Below are 24047 nucleotides of genomic sequence, written 5' to 3' on the forward strand. Positions count from 1 at the left end.
AAAAAGTATCAGGTAGGAGCCAAAAATCTTTAAAACAAAGCAGCCCAAATGGGCAGTCGCCCCCACCGGGCATGGAGGCTTGCATGATACATTTTTTGTGTTACACTAGCAGCTGTAGCAACAAAAAGTTACACACATTGTTTAGAATTAGCAGGTGTAGTTAATAATTCCAAATACAAGACATGTAAATTAACGTATGTGGGGTTTTCCCCCCTGTGCATTAGGATTTATATTTAACTTTTATATTCATTTTATAGTCTTTGTGGCCATTGTGTGAATATAAAAAAATAAGGAAAAAATGTCACTTGTGTGGGTAAGTGAAAAAGAAGTAAATTATGGCTGAACAAAGAGCTGGAGGTACTTGTGTGTGAAAACATGTAACACAAACAACACATCCCGTCCTTACCGCAATGGGTTAATTCACATTTGTGTTTTTTATTATTTACACAATTTTTAATTTTAGAGATCCAAGTGCAAGAGACACAATACAGCACTGCATTCCACTCAGATTGTCAGAGCCCTTTCGCAGAAGATCACTCGTTTTAAGTGATAGGTTTAGATTCGGAAATGCATATGGTTACCTAACACACGGGCGACACTTGTACGCAACACGGAGCAGTGCTTAAGCTTTCAGCCACTAGGAAAGCGGGTTTCACTCTCTTGGGCGCAAGCGAAAGCCCCGAGAAACTCTATTTGCCAATACACAGTGGGCGTGTCCAAATACATATTTAAGTAGCGCGTCGCTAACCGGAAGTGTACGTTCAAGTCGGGGGGGGGGGGTGTTATGGCTCCGTGAGAGGTCCCGTCACGCGTTAGGTGGGCCTATGGGTGTGAGTGTAGCTTCTGGGAGGCTGCTGTGCATGGAAAGCGTTCGCTGGGCATTTCCCTGTGGGGCATGGACTCCCAGCCGGGATGAGTGGCTGCGGTGTGCTCGGTGCGTGCAGCCCGAGGAGAAGCTCCGCATCGGGCAGTTTATGTTCACCCGTGATGCCAAAGCAGCCATGGTACATATCGACATGCCGCTGTCTAGTGCTAGGCGAGTTCTCTGCCAAATATACGAAAAACTTCATAATGGGGGTCAATGCATAATTCCAGTTAACACATTTCTATGTAAAACTGATGGGATTTATGTGGGTGTTTACACACAAAAAGAAACCTATCAAAGGGATTGTAAAAAGTGCATACATTTAATATATTACCACCGCAGTTTCATTTCTTCCCTCAATCACATCTTCTAATGTACTTTGCTGAGAGGGTGGCAGGTAAATGGAACGGTGTCCCATGAGAAGCGGTAGAGGCTATTGCATGAGGGAATATAAACATGCATGAGACAGGCATAAAGCTAACGAGAATCTTGGGAGGCCAAGGTCTGAGCCTTAATATCGGTGGTAATGGTCTGTAGTCAAATTCTATGGATGTTTTCTACTGTTGATAACATTCTAAAGCACCTTATTGCCCCTTATCTTGTGACTTTTAAAGCGCTTTAGGTGGATTGCTGCTATTGTCAAAATTTCTTGATAAATCTTAGGATCAGGATATATATATCTGGATCCTAACTCCTTGGTGTGTTTCATCAGCTGTGTCCTTTCCTGGATCCTAAAAATAAATATAATAAAAAAAAAAACAACTGCATGAATTTGTGGCAGCTTCTATACATACGGTGTATGGATGAGCGAGTTTTAATTATTGATTTAGGAAGTGTGGAACAATATCACATTGGCCCGAAACAACAGTTGCTGTAGTTTTAAGTAAATACCGTTATTTTATTTTCTTGCTTAATGTGAACACTGTCCCTGAATGTAGTGCATGTAAGCAGAGTTGCTTTGGTAAAGAATGATAATTCTAAGAATAATGCCGTCTACAGGATAGAATTAGAGAATGACAGCCAAAAAGAAAAGACCTTGTCGCATAAAATCCACGATGACCGACTTTCTGTTTACGTACGTTCACGTTGGGGCCATCACAGAGCTACATTTCAGACCCCCTTTGCAACTGAATAGTTTTGAGAACCATACCAGCTCCAGCTAAGTCTGGAGAAGTTAGAGATAAAGTTTTAGCTGGCGAATATATTGATGAAGTAAGTTGTAAAGGCAGATGTTTCCCCCCCCAAGTTCTCTCATTAAAGAAGTTGATCTTGGAGCGTCTACTGATTCATTGATTACTTTTTTTTTTATAGACTTTGGCTAATCAGAACCTCAGCCTGATAGCTTATAAGGCGCTGTGTTAAATTTTGAACCAAAATGAGGTTGTTCACATCTTTACTCTAGAGACTGGAGAGATACTATGTTTTTTATGGTCATATAAGCAATAATTGTTGACTTGATGGTTAATTATACACATTCAGACTTAAAGCTCTTGTAGCATTCTGTCCTCAAGCCCTGATTTGCACAATCATCTTCCAAATGTTTGCTTTTGAAAATTGGTGGTATATGTAAGAACACGCAAACACTTTTACTGATCGAGGCTGTCGAGGAAGTTCCTGGGCACTCCAAAAATAAGGCTTGGCTGGTGTCCGAATAAGCATTTTTTTTAGTTACTTTGTGAAAATTTTACTCTTAGTAATGGCCAAATGTAACCAATCAACATCAGTAAATGGTACGTTTTTTTTTTTTGTTTTTTTTTTTTTGCTGCTTAATGGACCTAAATATTCAGTGTGGTTTACACATGTTTCTCTTTATTTCATAGGCTGGTCGTCTTTTGATAAGAAAATTAATTGCAGAAAATCTGCAAATACCATGGAACAAAATACTTTTGCAAAGGACAACAAAGGGAAAACCTTTTTTAGCCAAGGGAATTCCAGCTCCGCACAAGAACTTTAACTTCAATGTTTCCCATCAAGGAGACTTTGCTGTGCTTGCTGCAGAACCTGAGCTACAAGTTGGAATAGACATCATGAAGACCGATCTACCAGGTATGCAACCACATTAGTGTGGAAGTTTTAATTTTGTATATTCCACGACAAAATACAAAAAAAAAATTATCTTGCTATTGGGTCCATTAGCATATTTAATACTACTTTTTAATGTAATCAAAAATAAAAAGTTTACATGATCACAATTACAACGTAGAATTTGTAGAAGGCAAGAATAAATAGATAAATGAACAGAATTTGCACACAAGCATTCAAAATGTGTTCTCCCAAAACACCCAATACTTCCCCTTAAGATACCTATACAGTTTTATTAGGGTCATACTCAATAGACAAGAGCTGGCTGTAAATTGCATGTTTTTTTTCTCTCTCTCTCTCAAGCTCTTTCAAGTTAATTTTAATATAGAAACCTTTATCGCCTATTTGCATTGAGTTCATAATACATTTCAAGCAATCTTGTGGATCTTTACATTAAGGAGTGTATGGGACAGAAGATCTGGCTTGTAATCCATGTTGTGGTCTCTTGATTTACAGTGTAATTTTTGGGGTATTTTGTTTAAAGTGAGGGGTAGTGATGGGAAGTTCGGATCATTAAAGTGAATCGGATCATTTCGATTCGTTCACTGAAATGATCCGATTCATGACCCGAATCTTCGGATCACTCAGTGTGACTCACAGGAGTTACTGTTTTCCAGTAACTCCGTGCAGGCACACTAACGATTGGCCCCGCCCCTTTCATTATGAATCCTCCCCCCTGCCTCCAGTGATATCAATGAAGGCAGAGAGTCGTTCAAAGATTCGGATCAGTCAGATAATATTACCATACTGTTATAAATAATACATTAATAATCACTGCCCCCAGGATTTACATTCCCCTTTACCTGCAACTGCACCTTAAGCTAACTTTATTAAATTAATTAAATTAACCCTCACCATTAAATTAACCCTAAACACCCCATCAACCATGACTGCCCCTAAAATTAACCCTTAACACCCCATTAAGCATAACTGCCCCCAAATTAACCCTAAACACCCCATTAAGCATAACTGCCCCCAAATTAACACTAAAGACCCCATTAAGCATAACTGCCCCTAAATTAACACTAAAGACCCCATTAAGCATAACTGCCCCTAAATTAACACTAAAGACCCCATTAAGCATAACTTCCCCCAAATTAACCCTAAACACATCATTAAGCATAACTGCCCCTAAATTAACACTAAAGACCCCATTAAGCATAACTGCCCCTAAATTAACCCTAAACACCCCATTAAGCATAACTGCCCCTAAATTAACACTAAAGACCCCATCAACCATACCAATTTATTAGGTAATTTATCTGGAGTACATGCAATTCATTTAGGGGCAGTTATGGTTAATGGAGTATTTAGGGTTAATTTCAGGGGCCGTTATGGTTAATGGGGTCTTTAGGGTTAATTTCAGGGGCTGTTATGGTTAATGGGATCTTTACGGTTAATTTCAGGGGCAGTTATGGTTGATGGGGTATAAGGGTTAATTTTATGCTGATGACTGAGGGTTAATTTAATAAAGTTAACTGTAGGTGCACTTATAGGTAAAGGGGAATCTAAATCCTGGGGGCAGTGTGAACATTATTAATGTATTTATTTATAAAAGTATGGTATCAGTAATATTCTCGGTAAGATTCGAATCTCTGTAAGATTCGGATCCTTGTAAGATCCGGATCCCTGTAAGATTCGAATCATTTGAATCATTGAATCATTCGAGTCTTCGGATCATTCGACTCTTCGGATCATTCGACTCTTTGAACGACTCTCTGACTCTATGAGTCATCGTTCCTCTGTGAATTAATGAGCTGTAACCTGACCCCAGAGTCTGTGTCTGAGTGCTCTGCAGATGACTCACAGCTCTAGGATCAGGTTACAGCTGAATGATTCACAGACTGAACCGCTACAAATGAATCGTTCAGTCTACTGAACCGATTCATCCGGATCACTAAAAAGAACCGGATCAAATGAACGATTCGTTCATGATCCGATCATCACTAGTGAGGGGGCCATACTTGGGGAAGGTGTGCTGAATAGCAAAACCTGCATATTTTATTCATATCCTGCCCTGAAGTTATGCCCATTCTTTTCACCCCAGCCTTATATCTGTATTAGCTCTGGAATTACCGTTATCCAAGTAAGGGGAAGGAATCAAGCCCTGAGACCGGTAAACTAACTGGTAGCTACCGTGGTTTTTATGTCTACTGTTTATATTCCTTTATGGTAATTTGGATTACATGATCAGTTGGGTTTTAGTGTACAACTGTACAACCTAGGATTTGGGAAATTGACATCTGCTTAACTTAACATGTTCCATTTTTTAGTTAAAACAAAACCAAAACACAAACCTGCTGTGTCTTTTATTGATCAGAAATACAGCTGTTACTATAAGGTTTTTCTCAGCAGTATTTATATCCTCAGTTATGAAAAGAAGGCATCATCATGCTTCTATTTGGTATGGTAGAACCACTGTAGGTAGTATATTCCACATTGTTGTGGAGAAATTTTGGCCCACTCTTATAAATGTTGCTTCAGTTCATTGGGGTTTGCCGACATTTGTTTATGCACAGCTCTCGAAGTCCCGTCACAGAATTTCAATTGTGTTGAAGTCTAGACTTTGTCTGGGCCATTGCAACACCTTGATTCTTTTCTTTTCCAACTGATCTGTTGTAAATGTGCTGGTGTGCTTGAGATCATTCTTCTATTGCTTGACCCAAGCTTTAGCTGTGGGACAGTTGGCCTCACATTTGACCCTAGAATACTTTGGTATACAGAGGAATTCATGGTTAACTTAATGACTACAAGGTTCCTAAGTCTTTTGGCTGCGAAACATCTCCACTTTGGTCTTGCCTGTCCAAAGGACTTTTTAGAGAGAGAAGAGGCTTTCTGCTGGCAACCCTTCCAAACAAACCAAACGTGTTCAGTCTTTTTCTTATTGTACTGTCATGAACTTTAACATTTAACACGCTAACCGTGTTCTGTAGAGTCTGAGATGTAACTCATGGGTTTTTTGTGATTTCACTGAGCTGACCTTGGGGGCTAGGATGTCCATTTCCCGGGAATTTGGCACTTCTGAATAATCTTTCTTATTGTGGAATGATGGCCTATATAACCCTTCCCAGATTGATGGGCAGCAGCAATCGTTTCTGATGTATTTCCTCCTTGGCATTGTGTTAAAACACACCTGAATGCTCCAGACCAGCAAACTAAAACTTTTATAGAGGTGGTCGTTGCTGTTAATCAAGTCTTCATCTGAAGTTGTATTTACCTATTTAGACCAGCTAAGAAACATGTGGTTGTAAGTATATATAAATAACATCCAAATAGGACTTTAACTAAAAACACCAACACCAAATATTTGGAATAAACAGGCCGTGGTCTTTTATTTAGCTTAAACGTAATGATTTGAAACATAACATAAACCACACAACTCTTGGCCCATTTATAACTTAAACCAAGCCAACCTTCCTTAAGCCAGGCCAACTAACTGGTTACTAGTTCACCCCCTAGGTAGAGGGTAACTATAACCTCAATAAAAATCACAACAAACAGATGATTACATTTCATTAAATATACATATATAGTCTTTATTTTGTTTTGTTTGGTGGGAGGGTGGACTCCTGTTCAATAGCTCCTCCATCATGCCCGTGGCACAGCTGCAGTTCACCCGACTCAAAAGGTCATTGCTGAAGGCCAGCAGTTCGCCTTGAGGCATTGAAAAGGTGGGCAAAGTGCTAGCGCAACCACAACTAGAGTTTTCTGATGGCATAACCATATAATTGGTTTCAAGCCACTCAACATTTGAGCTTCTGAACCCTACCTAAATATATTGCTGACCTCTGCCTTTCCCCACAACCACATGTAACCCTGTAGAATTGGTATCATGGCTGTCGAGATATGTAAAATCATACAACTTTCTTTCACATGACTGTATACACCCTTTTCAGTACATTTAGACTGTGTGCTTTTCAAAGCAATTTTGTAATACTTATAACAATAGCTATATTAAGATCTTTCAGCTTACTGCAGACATAACTGTAAATAACAATGGCCGTTCATGAGATCACTTAATATTGATCTTTTCACCTTGACTGGTCCTTAGTGTCACCATTACTAAAAAGTTCCAGCTAAGAGTAAATTGCAGCGATTCATCACTGCCAGTTTTTATTTTGGAAATAATTTTGTTATATCCTCCTTGATCTTCAATATCTTCTTTCCTGAACTGACTTCTTAATGTTAACACTTGCATCGGTTGCTGTTGCCATACTGCACATTATTCTTTGAATATTTGTTACTTAGAAACAAATAGTTTTTTCAATGGTTTAAGCTTTTTATTGAAACTTTTTTTTCTTATGTTGAGTAACTTTCTTAAAATTTACTATGAGTAATGCACATTAGCTTAGGACAATGTCATTGTTGTCCACTGTAAATAGAATCATTGAATTTGATGGCAGATAAGAACCCTTTAGTCCTTCTTCTCTTAAATGCAGGATAAATGATGAAATTCTTGAAACAATAACGTAAGGTGCTATTTATTTAAAGTCCCGGGGAGATGTTTTATGCATATTTTGTTCAAAGATGATGTGTCCCTGGGGTGGAGCATTTGGAGAATAGTATGAGCCAGTGAATTAACTCTACAGGATCCAGTCCAGGATGCTTATTGATCCTGGATCAGATGCATCTACTGGCTGTTTAAACCTGAAACCTCATAGGGCAAAGAAAGGCACCAAAAGGCAATCCTAGTCACGTTACATACCTAGACCTGGGGGAGGTTTTCAGGAGCCTAGCTTGTTGGGCTCCAAGTGGGAGCTAGGCTCTGTTGCCCCGTTCCCCACCCCCCAACATTTTCTATCACTGATATACTCACTTCAAGTCCGCTCCAGCTCTGGCCCTGGGGAAGCTACATATAGGGAACCGTTCAGATCCCCATGCCCATGTGTCAAAAGTGTTGGCATTGATTTCAAGTAGCCAGTCAGTGGCAAGAATAATCTAATCATGGAAGGAGGGCTTTAATGTCACGTAAGAGCTTTAATTTAACTTTTGGTTTTGGAAGAATGTATATTAAGGTACTTAAAGAGGGTTAGGGTTGCCCTGAGTACTTTTAATATGCATTCTTTATAGCAGGGATATCGGGGCTGAGTCTTTGCATGAGGAAAAATGATCAGAGTAGATGGGCCAAATGGTTCTTGTCTATATTTCTATCCCTGTTGTCAGCATTTGCAAGATTATGCCTCTCAATTACGTTTTTTCCATCTTTTTATGAATCTGATTTATTCACTCTGTCATCCTAACAGCACAAAATGTACCAAAATCTTTTTCACTGCTTAAGAAAAAGATAAGAAATTTGTAGCTTTTCATAAACGAATGTATTAATGTTCAAAGCTACGTAGGCGTCAAATACGTTTTTAAGTGTGGCAGTGTGGGTTGTGCTAAAAGATTTCCACCTCCCAGACTTCAAGGTTTCCAGTCTGTATTGTATGTATTGTCTTCATTGTATATGCAGCTCTGATTACTGTAATAGTATGCTAAGCATGTAATAAACGGAAGTATCTTAAGATAAACCGCCTGAATAATGGATTCTGTAAAAGTATTATACGCAAGGTGATGTGGCCTTGTGTGCTTATGGCTTCTGGCTCTAAAATCCACTGTGTGGTGCTGTTGGTCTTTAGTTTTTTTGTGTGATTTATCTTTTAATACAAATTTAGATGTGGACCTTTTAGAAAAGATCAAGAATGGCTTTGTTTATCATTTTTTTTTTTTTTTTTTTTTTTAAATAGGGTTGAAGAAAAAGTTCCATAGACAGGTATCTGAATTACATTTTTACAAACTCCATGCATTTCTTACGTCTAGACTGGTTCTTGAGTGACCCATTGGCTATGGAAATATAACCCGTTCTGTTTAGTGATCATAATAAGGGAAACTCCTATTAAGCGCTAGGAGATAAAATGCCCCTTTTTCACAACGTGTGCTTTTCCACGCAGTTCTTTAGTACGTTACATCAACCTTAGCCGATCTCTTTTCATTTTCTCTGAAGATTTAATTGTATAAAAACAATTAGAATTTCTAAGCGTTTTCGGTTTGTACGGCAGCAAGCTATTCGTTCCTAGCAAAAGTATTAAAAAAGGCTGAACTTTGAGGAAGTTCTAGGAAGGGACTGGCCATTCAGCGGTATTGTGATGTTTGAAATGCAGCCTTTAGTTAATGAAGGGCTGACTTTAAACGGCACCCCCGGATCTCAGGCACGCACCTATGAACCCCTGCTCTTACTGGCACAGCCGTTCTTCCCTAATCAGGTTAATCCACCTTTAAATAAATAGCGGGCAGAGAAATGTATAGAAGGCATGCGGAGCACAAGGACACAGGGGCGTTTTATGTTTATAAATTAACCAGCACACCTGTATAACTACTTTCTATCAAACGAACAGGTCCCTGGTAAATGGGGCAGCGAGGGTAACCATGTTTTCAAGCCAAATGATGGACACAATCGATCCCCTCAGATGCCATAAAAGACTCAACATAATTTATAAATTTAAAAAAAAAAGTGGGAAATCTCTTCCATTGAATCTTTTTTGGAACCGTATGATTCCTCCGGGCCTTAGAATTCATTTACTTCCTCCTAGGCACATCCTAGATGAAACAGGCCCTTAAAAATAGAATGAAATTCTGAATGAGTGTTCTAGAAAACTGATGAGCCTGGGAACCTGAGGAATGAAATGTATTAAATATCAATTTGAAAATTGAGGCACAAGTTACAACTCAATTTTTTCCCTTCTTTAAGAGAACAGGAACATGCAAAATTTTTATGTGACTCAAAAGACTATAGGACTATGTGTATTTTAGATTGGCAACACATCGCCGAAATCCTGTCCCAGTCTTCAACCAAAATATAAAAGTTTGGAAAATGATCAGGCACCAGATCCAATAACTGATTATTCTGAAAACACTCAACTGGGTAGTTCAGACGTATCTGGGGAAAGTATTCCGTAGTGATTATGGGTGAATTTGGAGTTAAAGGCTCTATAATTCAGGGGGAAAAAGGTCAGCATTTGTCATTTAAAAAAGCCATTTATTACTGTTGGGGATATTTCTGAGATAAAATAGGCAAAGCCATTTTTCTATTACATACACAAAACTCTGGCGCTATTATCGTAGGACCACCCCCACCGTATTATTATAGAGACCCTATATTTTATCTCTGATACTACATTCTTTAAGATCACTAAAATCCGATTATCTATATAATTGGTGCAGCGCAAAAGTTAAAGCAGAGTCATTTTCAAAAACATGTCAAAATATATCATGACATAAAATAGTGTATTATTGATCTATTATCAGGTATAAACTACTAGATCTAACATACAATAAAGCAACAGGTGAAACATTTCACATTGCATAGACATTTCAGATTTAGTAGAATATCCCTTATATCACCAGCATGCGTTAAGTTGTCACTCAGCAACCACAAATAAAAAAAACAATAGGCGATTAGGGTGGTAAACTGTATAACATAAGCAGAGTGGCACACCTATCGTTAAATAGAATGATATAAAGTCAACTGTTTAGACAATGAACTGGTGCAAATACCCTACCAGGAATGCAAATCATACGACATAGAAAAGGGAATTGCACCGGATGGTCATGTCACGCTGGTGCTCCATCATAGATGCCCCGGCGGAATTGGAGGACATCGCACAGACGCCCGCCGGCTGTCAGAGAAAAGGATCCGGGTCCCCTGCAGCTCTGCGGGGGATCTGGATTTTAGTGTTATCATTCGACCTCTATTTGAGGTCAGATTATAAAATGAGGTGTATTTTTCAGAGCATTTTCTCTAATCGATAATGGATAGTGGAAAGTAACATTGGTATTATTGAGTTGTTTGTAAGCTTCAGTCCTATACTACAAAAGCACACCGTTTGTCCTCTGCCTTTATGATATCAGGGTCTTTTCTCAACACCCTAATGGTGGAACGTTCCTGTATAGAGACATTAGTCACGTGTGCTATTTAATTTTATCTACTGGTATTTTGCTTAATTCTCAACACTAGAGTTAATCATAGGGGGGCATTAACATACTCTTTTTCTTGCAAAGTGGGAGCTCCCAGGGCAAGCCACATGTATTAGCTGCATCTGGTACAAGCGTATCTGCAGCTGTGGAGGCATGGCTGTTCTTATCTCCAAAAAAGCTTTTTAAACATAGTGAACAAAAAAAGCTCTCCAATATCCAGCTGCAGTCTCACTTGTTACAAAACCCAATCCGGATAGCATCTGGGGTAAATCCAGCTGATCTACCTCTCCCGCTTTTCCTTTTGGGCCTGCTTTATGAAGTCGACACATTAGGATATAGTTCTCAATGAAACATTAGAAGCCCTCGCTTCAAAAATCACCAATGCTGACATTTTCCTTTTTTTGTTTCTTCTTTGTAACTAGCCATCAAATAGTTTTGTTGCAGAGGTCCTCGAAAGATGTACAGGAGAACTCTCAGCTCAGCGTCCAACGTTAATCTCAATTAGTGCCATTGTGACAGGTGTGTACTGTGCTTGGCAGTGCCTTTGTTACTTATGATTAATGTACGAGCACAACCTGTGTTATTGCTTTAGAAAAAAAAACATGGAAACCACAAGTAATGGTACTAAGAATTCATTCTCTTACTGTATTGTCTGTTTATAGCTAGTGTCTTCAGAAGCACAATAGCAAAGTACAGTTGTCCCATCAAATCTTTTTTTTTTTTTCTCCTAATAGCTAAAAAATTGTTCTTTGTTCTGCTTTATCTCGGTAGTTTACAGAGGGAAGCTTGAGACAAAAATGCCCCTTTCTATTCTTTTAGTTAATAGACCCCAATATCTAACTACCCCACAGAGACTCTAAAACACTTCTCAGTACTATGCGTACTTTGTGGTGCTACAAGTTAGCTGGGGGCACGATGTCTCAGAAAATACCTTTTTTAAAGATGTATTTATTGAATGCTTCCATACTGTTGAAATCTAAACCGAAAACATATCAGTAATCCAGAGTCTGAAAATCCTAAACAATCAACGGAATTTTAAGATGTATACAGTACCAATACACCATAGTTATCATTACACTTAAAACGTGAGAAAATGACACACACACACACACACACACACACACACACACACACACACACACACACACACACACACACACACACACACACACACACACACACACACACACACACACACACACACACACACACACACACACACACACACACACACACACACACACACACCGTGAAGGTCTTTTTCATGGTTTACGTTGCCCTCTCCAGACCTGCCATAAGGACATTCTCTGTCAGCCTTTGTAAAATTATATATCTTGTAAAATCTTGCGACTCTTGGATGTGCATCTTGTCCTGAAGTGGCAGGAGCAGTTCCACCTCATCCGTCATGTTATGTTTCTCCCAAAGATTGGACTGCCGCAGTAAAATATTTTAATGTGATTTTCCTACAAGGTACATAGAGAAAGGACACTGATGGTTGACCGCCACACACACACACACACTTTTAAGTGACTAACCCCCGAATCTGAAATCTTTTTAATCTTGCATGCTGTCCTTCAGGTTAGTCTCTTCTAGCCTATGCATGCTATGTGTTCAAAATATCTGATCTATATACTGCTGTAATGTATTTTAAGAGGGGTTTATTAGGTGCTTCTCTCATTTGCAATGCAATAGATAACCAACATTAGCAAGAATGCAGGCTAGATGAGATCTCATCTGCCATCACATTGTGTTTTCTATCTGTATGTAATCTCTCTCAAGGTAAAATGTAGATCTCAGGAACCTAGAATTCGATGACTGGTAGGAACCCAATAGACCATGCAGTCAATCCATGGGTTAAGACCTCAAGGTTTACTTAACTATTGTTTTATGCTGAGCATAGAGTTGTGCTTATGCCAAGCATGCTTGAATTCTTTCGCTGTTTTTCACATCTCCTGGCTATTGTGCTCCCAATCCCTCTGTGAGGAAATCCTATCTTGCGTTACACCATTTTCCTCCCTTTAACCCCTTAACGACAATTGCCGGTCCTGGCACGACACGGAAAAGCATGTGCTTTACGACAATTGACGTGCCAGGACCGGCACGTCTTTAAACGGGTGCAGAAAGCGATCTGTTTTCGCTTTCTGCACCCAAAAAACGTTGCTGAATGCCTCGACCTCGAGGCATTCAGCAACGCCGCGATCGGAACGAAAGGGCCATCTCTGGCCCCTCCACGGGGCGTCAACATCCGCCATACTTTGTATGGCGGCGGACGCCCGTTTTAAAAGCGTTTAGGAGGCGATCGACGATCGCCTCCTAAACTTAAATGGTGTCGCTGGAATGCCTCGATCAGGAGGCATCCAGCGACACCAAACACTTACCTTTCGATGGGCTGTGACCGCTCCGGAGAGCGGTCACAGCCGCAGCTGCCGATGATCTTCGCCATCAAGCAAGATGGCCGCTGCCCTGTAACAGGAACCAACAAATTTTAAAAGTTCGCTAGATGGTCCAGACCATCTAGAGAACTTTGGCTCCACTTGCAGGTTGAATACAGGTACTGCATGCACCATGCAAGTCAATGGAACCCAGCTTTCTAATCACAGTGTGATTAGTAAAAATAAATTAAAAAATAAAATAAAATTAATAATAATTAGAAAAAAAATAGTAAAAAACTAGTAAAATGTAAAAATCATTTCCCACTGATGTCACTATCAGGGGAACCTCTTTTATAAAAAAAAATATATATATATAAAAAATATATTTTTGTGAGCAAGTCCTAAAATTAGCATATTAGCTTAAAACAATTCTCGCATGGAAAGAGTTAAAATACTGGCATATTAAATGCCCGTGGGGTGTCTACTTTTAAAAAAGGTATGATTTGATGGGGTAAATTGAATTGGCCGGGTTCAACAACGTCCCAATTAACACCGGGGGAAGGATGGCCACACACCTAATTTCCAATTAGAAAAATGCACACGTACCAAATGTGGCCTTTTAGTTCCCACAAAAATGACAAACCCATGCATGTGGGATATCACTGCACTCAGGAGATGTTGCTGAACACATTATGGGGTGTCGTGTGACAGCGGCATATACCAGGAGCTGTAAATTCATACATAAAGTAGGTGTGTGTGGGAAAAATACACACACAAAAATACTACTGCAAACATTGAAAACATGCTGGTGGTAAAATGTGTGCATGCAAAGAGTTAAAATACCAGCATTTAAAATACCCTGGGGTGTCTAGTTTTCAAAAATATATGGTTTTGTTGGGCACACTGAAATGGCCCGACTCAAAGATGTACCAAATAGGGCATAGGCAGTGGATCCCCAAATGCCAAAGTTCAACATTGAAAAATGCGCATGCCCCAAATGTGGCCCTTTTGCCCCCAAACAGCCAGGCAAAATCATTCATGTGAGGTATCGCTGTACTCAGGAGATGTTGCTGAACACATATTGGGGTGTTTTGTGATAGTGACATAAACGAGAACCTTTTAATTCATACCTGAAGTAAAATGTGTATGGAAAACCAAATGCAAAAAAATGACTACCACAAAGTTAGACAAAAACTGGTGGTAGATATGGTGCATGGAAATAGTTAAAATACTAGCATTTGGAATACCCTGGGCTGTCTAGTTTTCAATTGCATTGGCCGGGTTCAAAGATACCCGAAATGGCACATGGGGGGAAGAATTACCAGATTTGGAAAAAATGGCTTTGAAATAGCAAAACGCTACCTGTACTTATTGCCCCATAATGGGTAGAAAAAAGCAAAAAAACATAAAAACATTGGGTATTTCTAAACTCAGGACAAATAGTAGAATCCATTTAGCAGGTTTTTTCATTACCTTTTATAGATGCGTAAAAGATTTTTCAACTAAAAGTTAGAAACAGTCATTTTTTTCTAAATTTTTCACCATATTTTATACTTTTTTTAGTAGTAAATAATATGATACAATCAAAACAATGTCATCTAAAGAAAGCCCTTCTTGTCCTGAAAAAAACAATATCTAATGTGTGTGGGTTCAGTAAACGGGAAAGAAGAAAATTACAGCTAAACACAAGCAGCGCAGAAATTTTAAAAAGGCCATTGTCACGAAGGGTACAAAAAGTAAAATCAGCCTTTGTCACGAAGGGGTTAAAATTGGTTGACATGTGTTCTATGTTTAAATACTTATCCATATGCCCATTATCATGTCTTCTCTCTAATTTATACACATTAGGATCATTTCTCGTTTATGTTCCTTCTTCGGGTTCACTCTGGAATATTAATGGTCTCCAGTGGAATACATAATGTGCATGTAGTAGTTATTGAATTACAAGAGCAGGAAACATCTACCTAAAGGTTTGCATGGATGTCCTCCAGTTCCTGGTCCTCTACATGTGGACAGCCTTTAGTTAATCCAGTCTTCACAACACTCAAGGGTCACCTTTCCCTGTCAGACATTACGGGGCAGTACTCATCTGTGCTGGTGTTAGATGACCTATATGTGAAGCCATTATTGTGTAAAAATATATATATAAAAAAAAAAAAGCCTAATTGTTTACACAATTGTGTTGAACATTGTGCTTTGTGTGGCGTAATTGACATAGTAATTTATTTCCAGGTGGCTTTTTTTTAAGTTGTGAAGCATAGCTTGACAAGTTCCAGAAGATTATGGCTACTCGCATGAAACATTATAACTAAATGATCACTAAAATTGCTATTTGGTACGTTTTTAATGTTTTATAAAAAAGAAAAATAATATATATATATTGTGAGTTGCCCTTTTATGGGTAGGTCTTCATGTTCTACATTAGGAAAAAGAAATGATGCATTTGGATTCTGTCTATGATCAGAATAGCTCATATAGATTGCTGGGTCTGCAATTATAGCTTGTATGTTGTGGTTAAATGTTTCCTTGATACAAGCCTTTATATAGGGTATTCAGCTGATTACCACTCTAACACACAAAGCCTAAAGTAGATTTTGTCCTTAGTTTATTAGCTGCAAACTTTTTTTATCAGACATTCCCACTTAATCCTTATTGTTGAACTATCTACTTGTATTGATTTACTTCAGAATGAAGTATTGATCCAACTAATAGTGCAAAAAAGCACTTCAAAAAAATAGTACGATTTCTAATCACTTGAACAAGGGTTAAGTATTGCTACTTTCTCTACAGACAACGAACAGGATATTTTGGAAGAAAATAAGACATTTTATATATTTCTGAATTAATACAGAAATATAGGTTAACCCCGTGAGCAACAGGCTGTTTATTTTTTGTACCCTTCGTGACCGAGGCTGTTTTAACACTTTTGCAGTGCTCGTGTTTTAGATGTAATTTTCTCCTTTTCCCATTTAGTGTACCTACAAGTTATAAAGTAGTTTTTTCAGGATAAGGGCTTTTTGATCATATCCAATTTCCTATATAAAAAAAATAAGTAAAATATGATAAAAAAAACAAACGTATTTGTAAAATCTTTTACTCATCTAAAAAAAAAAAAAAAAAAAAAAAAAAAAAAAGCTAGTGAAAAAAATGCTTAATGAATTCTATTTGTCCTGAGTTTAGAAATACCCAATGTTTTTTTGTTTTTTTGCCTTTTCCTGCAAGTTATTGGGCAATGAGTACAAGTAGTGTTCTGCTATTTCAAAACCATTTTTTCCAAATCTGGTCATTCTGCCCCATGTGCCATTTTGGGTATCTTTTATTCTACTACCACCCATTTTAGAACTGGATGGTTCCCCTGATGGTGACATATTTTTAAATGTTATCTTTAAAAAAAAAAAAAAAAATGGACTAATCACTTTGACTTGCATGGTTGAATGCAGTATCTGACACACCACCATCTTGCGAGTGGCAAAATCTCTTGCAGCGGTGGTTGTGACGCTCTCTGGAGCGGTAACAGTGTGTCCTGGGGTGGGTGTTCCCTGTCGTCGGTTGCCTCCTAAACCCTTTTAAAATGGGTGTCCGTCTTCATGACGCCCCCAGGAGGGGTCAGAAATGACCCCTAATGCCAATCTAAGCTTGTTTAGGGCCATGACGTGCCAGGCTCGTCAGTGGTCGTTAAGGGGTTAATTTAAACTTTGGAATTTTTTTCACTTAAATTTCTGGTTTTTTTCTGGGGTTTTTTTTGTTATTTTGTCCAGTTAATTGAAGTCTAAATATGCATTAAAGTGATCATATTCATCAAATAGTTAATGGAATAAAGGACACAAATTAAAATAAAAACAAACTTTTTTTTTGTTTCAGAAGGTGTGGTTCCCTGGAATGAAAAGGAAATAGTTTTTAACCGTATTAACTCTTTGCAAGAATTTTATAAAGAGTACAAAAATTTCTTCATAATTCCTTTTGCTTAAATGGACCCACACACTTTTCATAATTCTCTACAGCAAGGACTACTAACAGGGTTTGTTTTGTAAGAAGCCTACTGTATGAACTCTATATCGCACACAGCTATGCAATAATTGAATTTGCCATGGAATAAATGTCTCTATTCATTTAACGCCACCTTTGTCTAGAGATTCACCAGTGAACACAAATCCAGAAAAAACGTTGACAAGTGACCATTTGTTCACAAATGACAATCTTTTTCCCTCAAATGGATTCCAAATAATTATTCACTTTTAATTAAACCTGACTCCATTCAGTTATTGCAAGAAATTAAGTCTAATCAAAGGCAATATATTTTATTTTTCTCTGATAAAATATAAATATAAAAAGGTAAGGCAATTTTCATATAGTTACTGGTAGTTTGCTATATCTGTATGCTTTCAGTATAAATCATTTTTTCAATGTGTAATACATATACATTTTCCTTGCTCAATGAGTTTTATTTTTGTAATGTTACAGGTAGCGGCTCAACTGAAGAGTTTTTCCGAATCATGAACCGTCAGTTCACAGAGAAGGAATGGAGCACAATAAAAAATATGAGCTGTGAATGGACCCGACTAGATATGTTCTACAGGCACTGGGTAAATGCATGCCCAAAGTACCATGGAGTTAGAAAGAACTCAATGCTTTTGAGACCAAGTTTGCAAGTGATGTGTGGTGGGGTAGTGCTAAGGCAGGTGCACCTAAGCGCCCAGTATCCGAGGCACCTGGCCGGGGTCACGTATCGCACATAGTAGGGAAGCAGCAGCTTGCAAAACGATTGTGAGCTGCGGTGAAGACAGGGTTCAAAGGAAGAGAGAGAACTGCGTGAATAACAGGAGAGGAAGAGTGTGACTGTGTAGTTGAGCGGTGTGTAAAGTCTTTGTGTGTGAGAGCAGATTTGCGTGTTTATGTATGCACATCTTTTGGTTACAGGGTGGAAGGATGCCAAAGAAATACTACATTCAGGTGCTGCTATCCATAGGCTCACCCCTGATGTGTCGATGGTTAAATGTTTGAACTTACAGAAACAAAGTGAATCTGTTGCTCTTTTGTAAATCCTATATTTTACATTTATATGTGTAATATACTTAATTGTGTTTACATATAACAATTAGACATGGATCCCCTGATCGAAGCCTAGGACACAAAATGATGCGCTACCACTCGAGTCAGTAAATAAATCCTTCAATGACGCCAGAGATCACATAAAGACAGCACCGTTTGATAGTAAAACAAGATGGTGGTAGTCATGGGAGGGATGGCCTAATATTGTAGCAGCCCAGAACACATTTGGGAAGCAATACATTGACTCTATCTAGGACTTTAAAGCACAGAAGAATTTCATTAAAAAACAAGAGCCAGAAAGTATTTGACTAGTGTGTAAATGTATGACTTGTGCTAGATACTCCAGTGCCTATACATTGACTTGCAAATAAATCACACAGGCATCAGCCAAAACATTCAAATGAGTAACCCAGGGGGCAATAGCTCCCCCCCCCCCGGTAGCCGTTTCCTAATGGTAGGTCAGCGCTGTTAGCTTGAGGTACGGAACACAGTAGGAACTAAAGGAAGTAAAACTGTAGGTATGCAAACGTATTAAAACGTGTTCTGAAGCACTTGGGTAGAAGCATAGCAGTGCATTATATGCTTACTTGCCTTCAGATTGTTAGAGCAGGATTGTCAAGGTCAGGTTGTGAAATGGTACTATTGTACTCTCAAATGAGGCTTGGAAACAATATAAATTTGTGAAAAAAAAATTATAAGGACCTTGGAATACAAAGCCATTTATCTGGGTTCATTTCAACTACTGGATGGTAACACGGCTGCTGCTGGTATCTGCATATTTTTAGCATCTTTTTCAATTTCTGCATTTTGCACAGCTTGATGTCAGTATTTTCAGGGTTATTTATCCGCCTGTCCTTTATTTTTTGGCACTGGTTTATGATTTAAAGATGATGGAGCCCCGGAACTGTCATACACCTGTGGAGGATGAATGCTTCAACTCCTGCATATTCACTGTACCAGAAGACGCTGGGGTTAGCCTTTTATAAAATGCGCAATCATGTCAAAACATTGACTGTCTTCTGAAACTACAGGATGTTTTTACGCTTGCTAAGTGGCCATGAACTCTGAAACGTGCCAGGTAGCCATTTTTGTGTGGTTAGTGGCCCACCAGAACTCCAATATACTTTCAGGGCAACATGTCATATCTCTTGTCCAACATACAGCTTTGGAATATAGTTTCCTCGGATGTAATTGTCTTTGTGTAAAATCCGATAAACAGACTCTGCTGTGATCTATGGACCACTCATGATCGTTTCAGAGGGTTCCTCAGGATGAAAGAGCAGAGAACACATTTAGGAGACATATTTGTCCCTAACTGAAAAGGGGAGCAGGGGAACTTTTTCTTAATTTTAAATTGTAAACTTTCCATTTAATTTAAGCAATTGTTTTTGTCATGGTTAGACTTCTTATTGTTTATATAGTGTTGTAGTTTGGCAAAATAGTAAAGTGGCCTTCAGGGTCCAATACATCTCAAAGTGCGGCCCGGACACAAACTTTTCATAGCAGATACTTTAAAGCTTTTGTTACTATAGTACAGACGGTTGCCTCCATTCGCTTAATGAGATTTTAAAAATCTATAATTAAGGGTTTGTTTTGTATTATCTTGCACCACCTTTACAAAAGAATTTAATGCTGGGGTAACAAAGCATACGTTTTTGACTGCAGGGAGAAAATGATTTGTAGCTACATCTTCAAAGGGAGCTAATGCACAACTTCTTTTTTTTTTATATTGCTGACAAAACTAAATGCATTATTAATTTCAAAATGTGAAACATTCATAAGGTTGACTGAACAGATATGTGCATATTATGATATGAAGAGCAACTATGATAAATAATGCATTGAGTTTTGTCGCAAAAATGTAACGTTGGCAGCTTCTGTCTGTTTGTGTGCTCAGGCTCTGAAGGAAAGCTTTATAAAAGCCATTGGGGTCGGTCTTGGCTTCAACCTTCAGCGAATTGAGTTCGAGGTGTCGCCTATCAATATGGAAATTGGAAAAAGCTATAGGGAAACAAAGATGTGGTTGGACGATGAACAAGAAAACTGGTGTTTTGAGGTAAGACTGGTAGGTGTGCTTTTCATTTATGTGCTATTGTCCAGCTTTGTCATCAATATATGTAGGCCTACCAAAAGAAGACAGGCTCCAGGTTGGACTAAAGGTTGGAAGTTCAACTCCAAGGTTAAACTGACCAAGTGGCCATGATAATACTGAAAACATTACTGCAGGAAATCTGATTATATCACCTTCAATATATAGATGCATTTTTCGATATTTGAACACTAGTTTCGATATTTGGGTTGTAATTGATTTATGTAGTCGTGTAATACTAAGCAATAGGAAGAAACTGGATAATTCTTTGTTTTGGGCTCAGTTTTTGTTTTATTAACGATTAACTCCAATAAGAGATGTAGGCACATTTTAGAGAGCTGTGCTTCTTTAAAGTTTTTATGTTTTAGTGCTTGTATTTTAAAACAGTTTTTTTATAATTTGTCTTTTTTAAATACATTTTAAATTGAGTATAGGTGCCAGACAGGGAGCAATTAAGAAGGAAAACAATATAGAAATAGTTTAAATTTTCTAATTTTTTTTTTATTGATGTGTGTATAGTCACATAAAATTCATACAAATTCTCAAATTTAATTTTTAACTATTAACCCTTAATTTAATTTTGTGCATCCCTGAACTAAACATGCCTTGTCTTTTTGTTCTAACAGAATTGCATGTTTTAAAAATAAAATTACTATATAGGCTTTACGGTGTATAAGGTATTTAACCAGCATAAGGACTAATACTGCTATTTGTGCTTTTATAATTGGGACATGTCACAAGATATTATTTAGCTTCTAAAACGGTATTTAAGTATCAAGTTCTATCGAGTAGGCAAGCTGAGGTTAATTATATTGTCATGTCAGGCATCGTAGGATTGTAAACATCAGGGAAAACCTGAAGGTAATAGAAGGGAATGTAAAATTTAGCGAGTACATCAGCCATTACTGTAGTTTAATAAAAACTACAATGAGGTGGGCGCCTGCCAAGCTGTAGCTTTCTTAACAGCATCTTGAACGTGATAGCAAGCTAATTGTGTGCCGTGTCTGATACCTTTTCTCTATAGAAATGAATGGGATTTGTCCCCCCCGCTATCCAGTTACCTCCAATTTTTCTTTTTACCTGACCGGTCTAAAAGATCTGACAAAGCCCCTGAGCCTTCCCGACATCTCTCAAAAAAACTTTGACCCCCTCCAATTTTACTGCAAAGACCCATAAGCCTGATAAACAGAAGGTTTAACATTTAACCCTGCTACCAGAGGACAACCCCAATCCAGGAGTGTGTGCAGCAACCTTTTTTAGTTGACCTTCCTGGAGAACAAAAAGAAGCCACCAGAACATAATAGAGCCCTATCTATTTATCTATGCTCTTGCATAGTGATGGTAACAAATAATTTTTTTATTTAACATTGAGGAGCAAGACGGAGAGAGTGGTGAACATCTAGTATATCGGGGTAGGAGTAATAGTTTACCCCAACTCCGTACGCTTTATGCATTGGGAGCAAGAACTCATCCAAGAAAGCTTGGGGTGCGCATAAACCTTCCTAATAAATTATAAGGAAAAGAGCCGAATCGCTTGGTTATTTTCCATGGTCACTATCTATATATCAAGGTTTTTTCTTTTCTTAATGTTACGGCTCACCTCTCTGGTAGTTATAGGGTTGCTTCCTGACATTTCTAAATATATAAATTTTACCCTGGCACCTGCCAGGAGCACTTTTCAGTATTTTTTACACTGCTCCATCACTCACTTGTTTTTTTAGTCTGTTCAATATATATTTCTAGGTTTAGGCCAGTTTAACTTTTAGACTGATCTAATATCACGCTGTTTATGATTATATACCAAAAAGACCTCTCTAAACTGACTGACAGATGAGGCTAGGTAATATAAGTAAATAGTAGTAATTGATCTATATATACCTGAGGGTATAAACTACACTAGGTTAAAAAAAAGTACCTTATTCGGTTGCACTGTGCTTTTTGTCCATCAAATAATTGGAGAATTGTGTACCTTTTTGAATGTAACTTTTTTTTTAATATGGGTCTGTATATGTTATAGTAGTTAACAGATTATTATTTTTTGGCAGGAAGTTTTGTTGGATAATAAGCACCATGTTGCTGTTGCTTTAGGGCAAGTTGATGAACCAAAAGAACATAATTCCAAGGTATGCTATTAATCATTCCTCATAATGTGCCCAGTATGTTTCATTAACCTACTTGGTGTCTCATTGACAATGTCCTGAGGAGGTTTTAAAATGCAGTGCAGTCCCACTGATTCTGCTCCATGGTGAGCATTATAGCCATGTTACATTAGATAGCATTCACCAAAATTGGGGTACTTTGGCGAAATGGTGGGGTTAGCAATATATGGCCATATGATGCTACAGAATACCAAATATTCATGCTTCAGGTAGGTGCTCTGAAGTAGTATTTGCTATACATGCTCTGTTTCCTTACTTTGTTTCTTTGATGTCATTAAATTTGGTTGCCAAATACTAAATCTAAGCACTGTTGTATATCAATTTTCCAGAAGACAGCTGATTTGTCTCTTTTCCACAAACTAACATTTTGCTGTTCAGTATGCTTAATATACTTAAAAAAATATATAATTAAAAGGTAGAGAGTTGTGACTTACTAGCTGTGGAAACTAAGTAGAACATTGTGTAAAAGATGCCTTAATTGGCTAACTCAGCACATACCAACGATTAAACATTCAGAGTACGTTGCCATGTAGTTAAGTTACTGGGAGTTTCTTGGCTGCAGCTGATCATGTACTGGTTGGGTGGGAGAGGACTTCAGGACTTGAAATTTATTTGATATGCCACCTTTTGTTGCAGGTCTGTACAACAATGGAAAATGGCACCAAAACATATAACCGGCTATAACTCTTTTATAAATTAAACTTGAATTTTGTTTTTCCAATAACAGGGTGGAAAACCAAAAGATACCTCATTTAAAGTTCTTACTTTTGAAGATCTGATGGCATCTGCTATTCCAATTTCACCTGAGGACCCTGAATACTGGGTTAACTTTCAGTCGAAGCAAGAGGTCCCATTTCGACAAAGATCACAACAAAACTAAGAACTGTTGTGGGGAACCAACATATTGGACCCCCATAACATCCACATTAGAAGCAAAGCAAGAAATGGACACAGTTGCAATATTCGTTACTTTTATTGCTAGATGATAAATCACAACAAGTAGTGTTATTTCCTTAAACCTAAATTAACCGTAATCTTGCAGTGATCTGATGAGACCACATTCTTTCACAAGCTACTTTTAAGTAGCGTGAGTTTAAAACGCCAGTATTACAAATTTGGGATTGCAGATGTCTAGCCATGCAGTATAGCACATGATTTGTTCTAAAACCTTCTAACTTGTCTTGATACATCACGAGTTAAGTGTGTCCTCCACCCAAGAATTTGAATTAAGGAACACACAAAGGCAGGAGAACTTTTAAAACTATTCAGCACGTTTTAACATATATTTAATATAATGTGTGCAGTTCATTATGTAAGAGGAAAAATGTGTGAACTTTAAAGGCAATATAGGATCAATTGTCAAATTGTGTTAACATATGTTAAAATAGTTTTGGTGCTGGGTTAATTGATGGGAAGTTATCTGAAGACAAGTATTTTTATAAATGCATTTAATTTCTTTAAATTATTATGTGAAGATA

The 24047-nt window shown here is 38.0% G+C and overlaps 1 protein-coding gene across 1 annotated transcript; it reads left to right on the top strand.

The window, feature by feature from the left end:
* The first annotated feature begins 824 nt into the window (after positions 1–824).
* On the top strand, positions 825–23449 carry LOC149288908 (L-aminoadipate-semialdehyde dehydrogenase-phosphopantetheinyl transferase-like). The gene is made up of 6 exons (XM_089491175.1): positions 825–1004; positions 2686–2911; positions 17734–17855; positions 20219–20377; positions 22456–22533; positions 23297–23449. Exons 1-6 carry the CDS (start codon positions 825–827, stop codon positions 23447–23449), a joined length of 918 nt encoding a protein of 305 aa, XP_089347301.1.
* Positions 23450–24047: the final 598 nt, after the last annotated feature.

Source organism: Sceloporus occidentalis, unplaced genomic scaffold (assembly GCF_023333645.1).
Source record: "Sceloporus occidentalis isolate IW3139 unplaced genomic scaffold, rSceOcc1.0.p SCAF_49, whole genome shotgun sequence".
NCBI lineage: Eukaryota > Metazoa > Chordata > Lepidosauria > Squamata > Phrynosomatidae > Sceloporus > Sceloporus occidentalis.

Excerpts from the sequence above, each read along its gene's own strand:
- LOC149288908 (XM_089491175.1), top strand. The coding sequence starts at position 825 with ATGGGTGTGAGTGTAGCTTCTGGGAGGCTGCTGTGCATGGAAAGCGTT. Across the intron at positions 17,856-20,218 it reads ATATGTTCTACAGGCACTGG|GCTCTGAAGGAAAGCTTTAT; the intron begins GTAAATGCATGC and ends TTGTGTGCTCAG. Across the intron at positions 22,534-23,296 it reads CAAAAGAACATAATTCCAAG|GGTGGAAAACCAAAAGATAC; the intron begins GTATGCTATTAA and ends TTCCAATAACAG.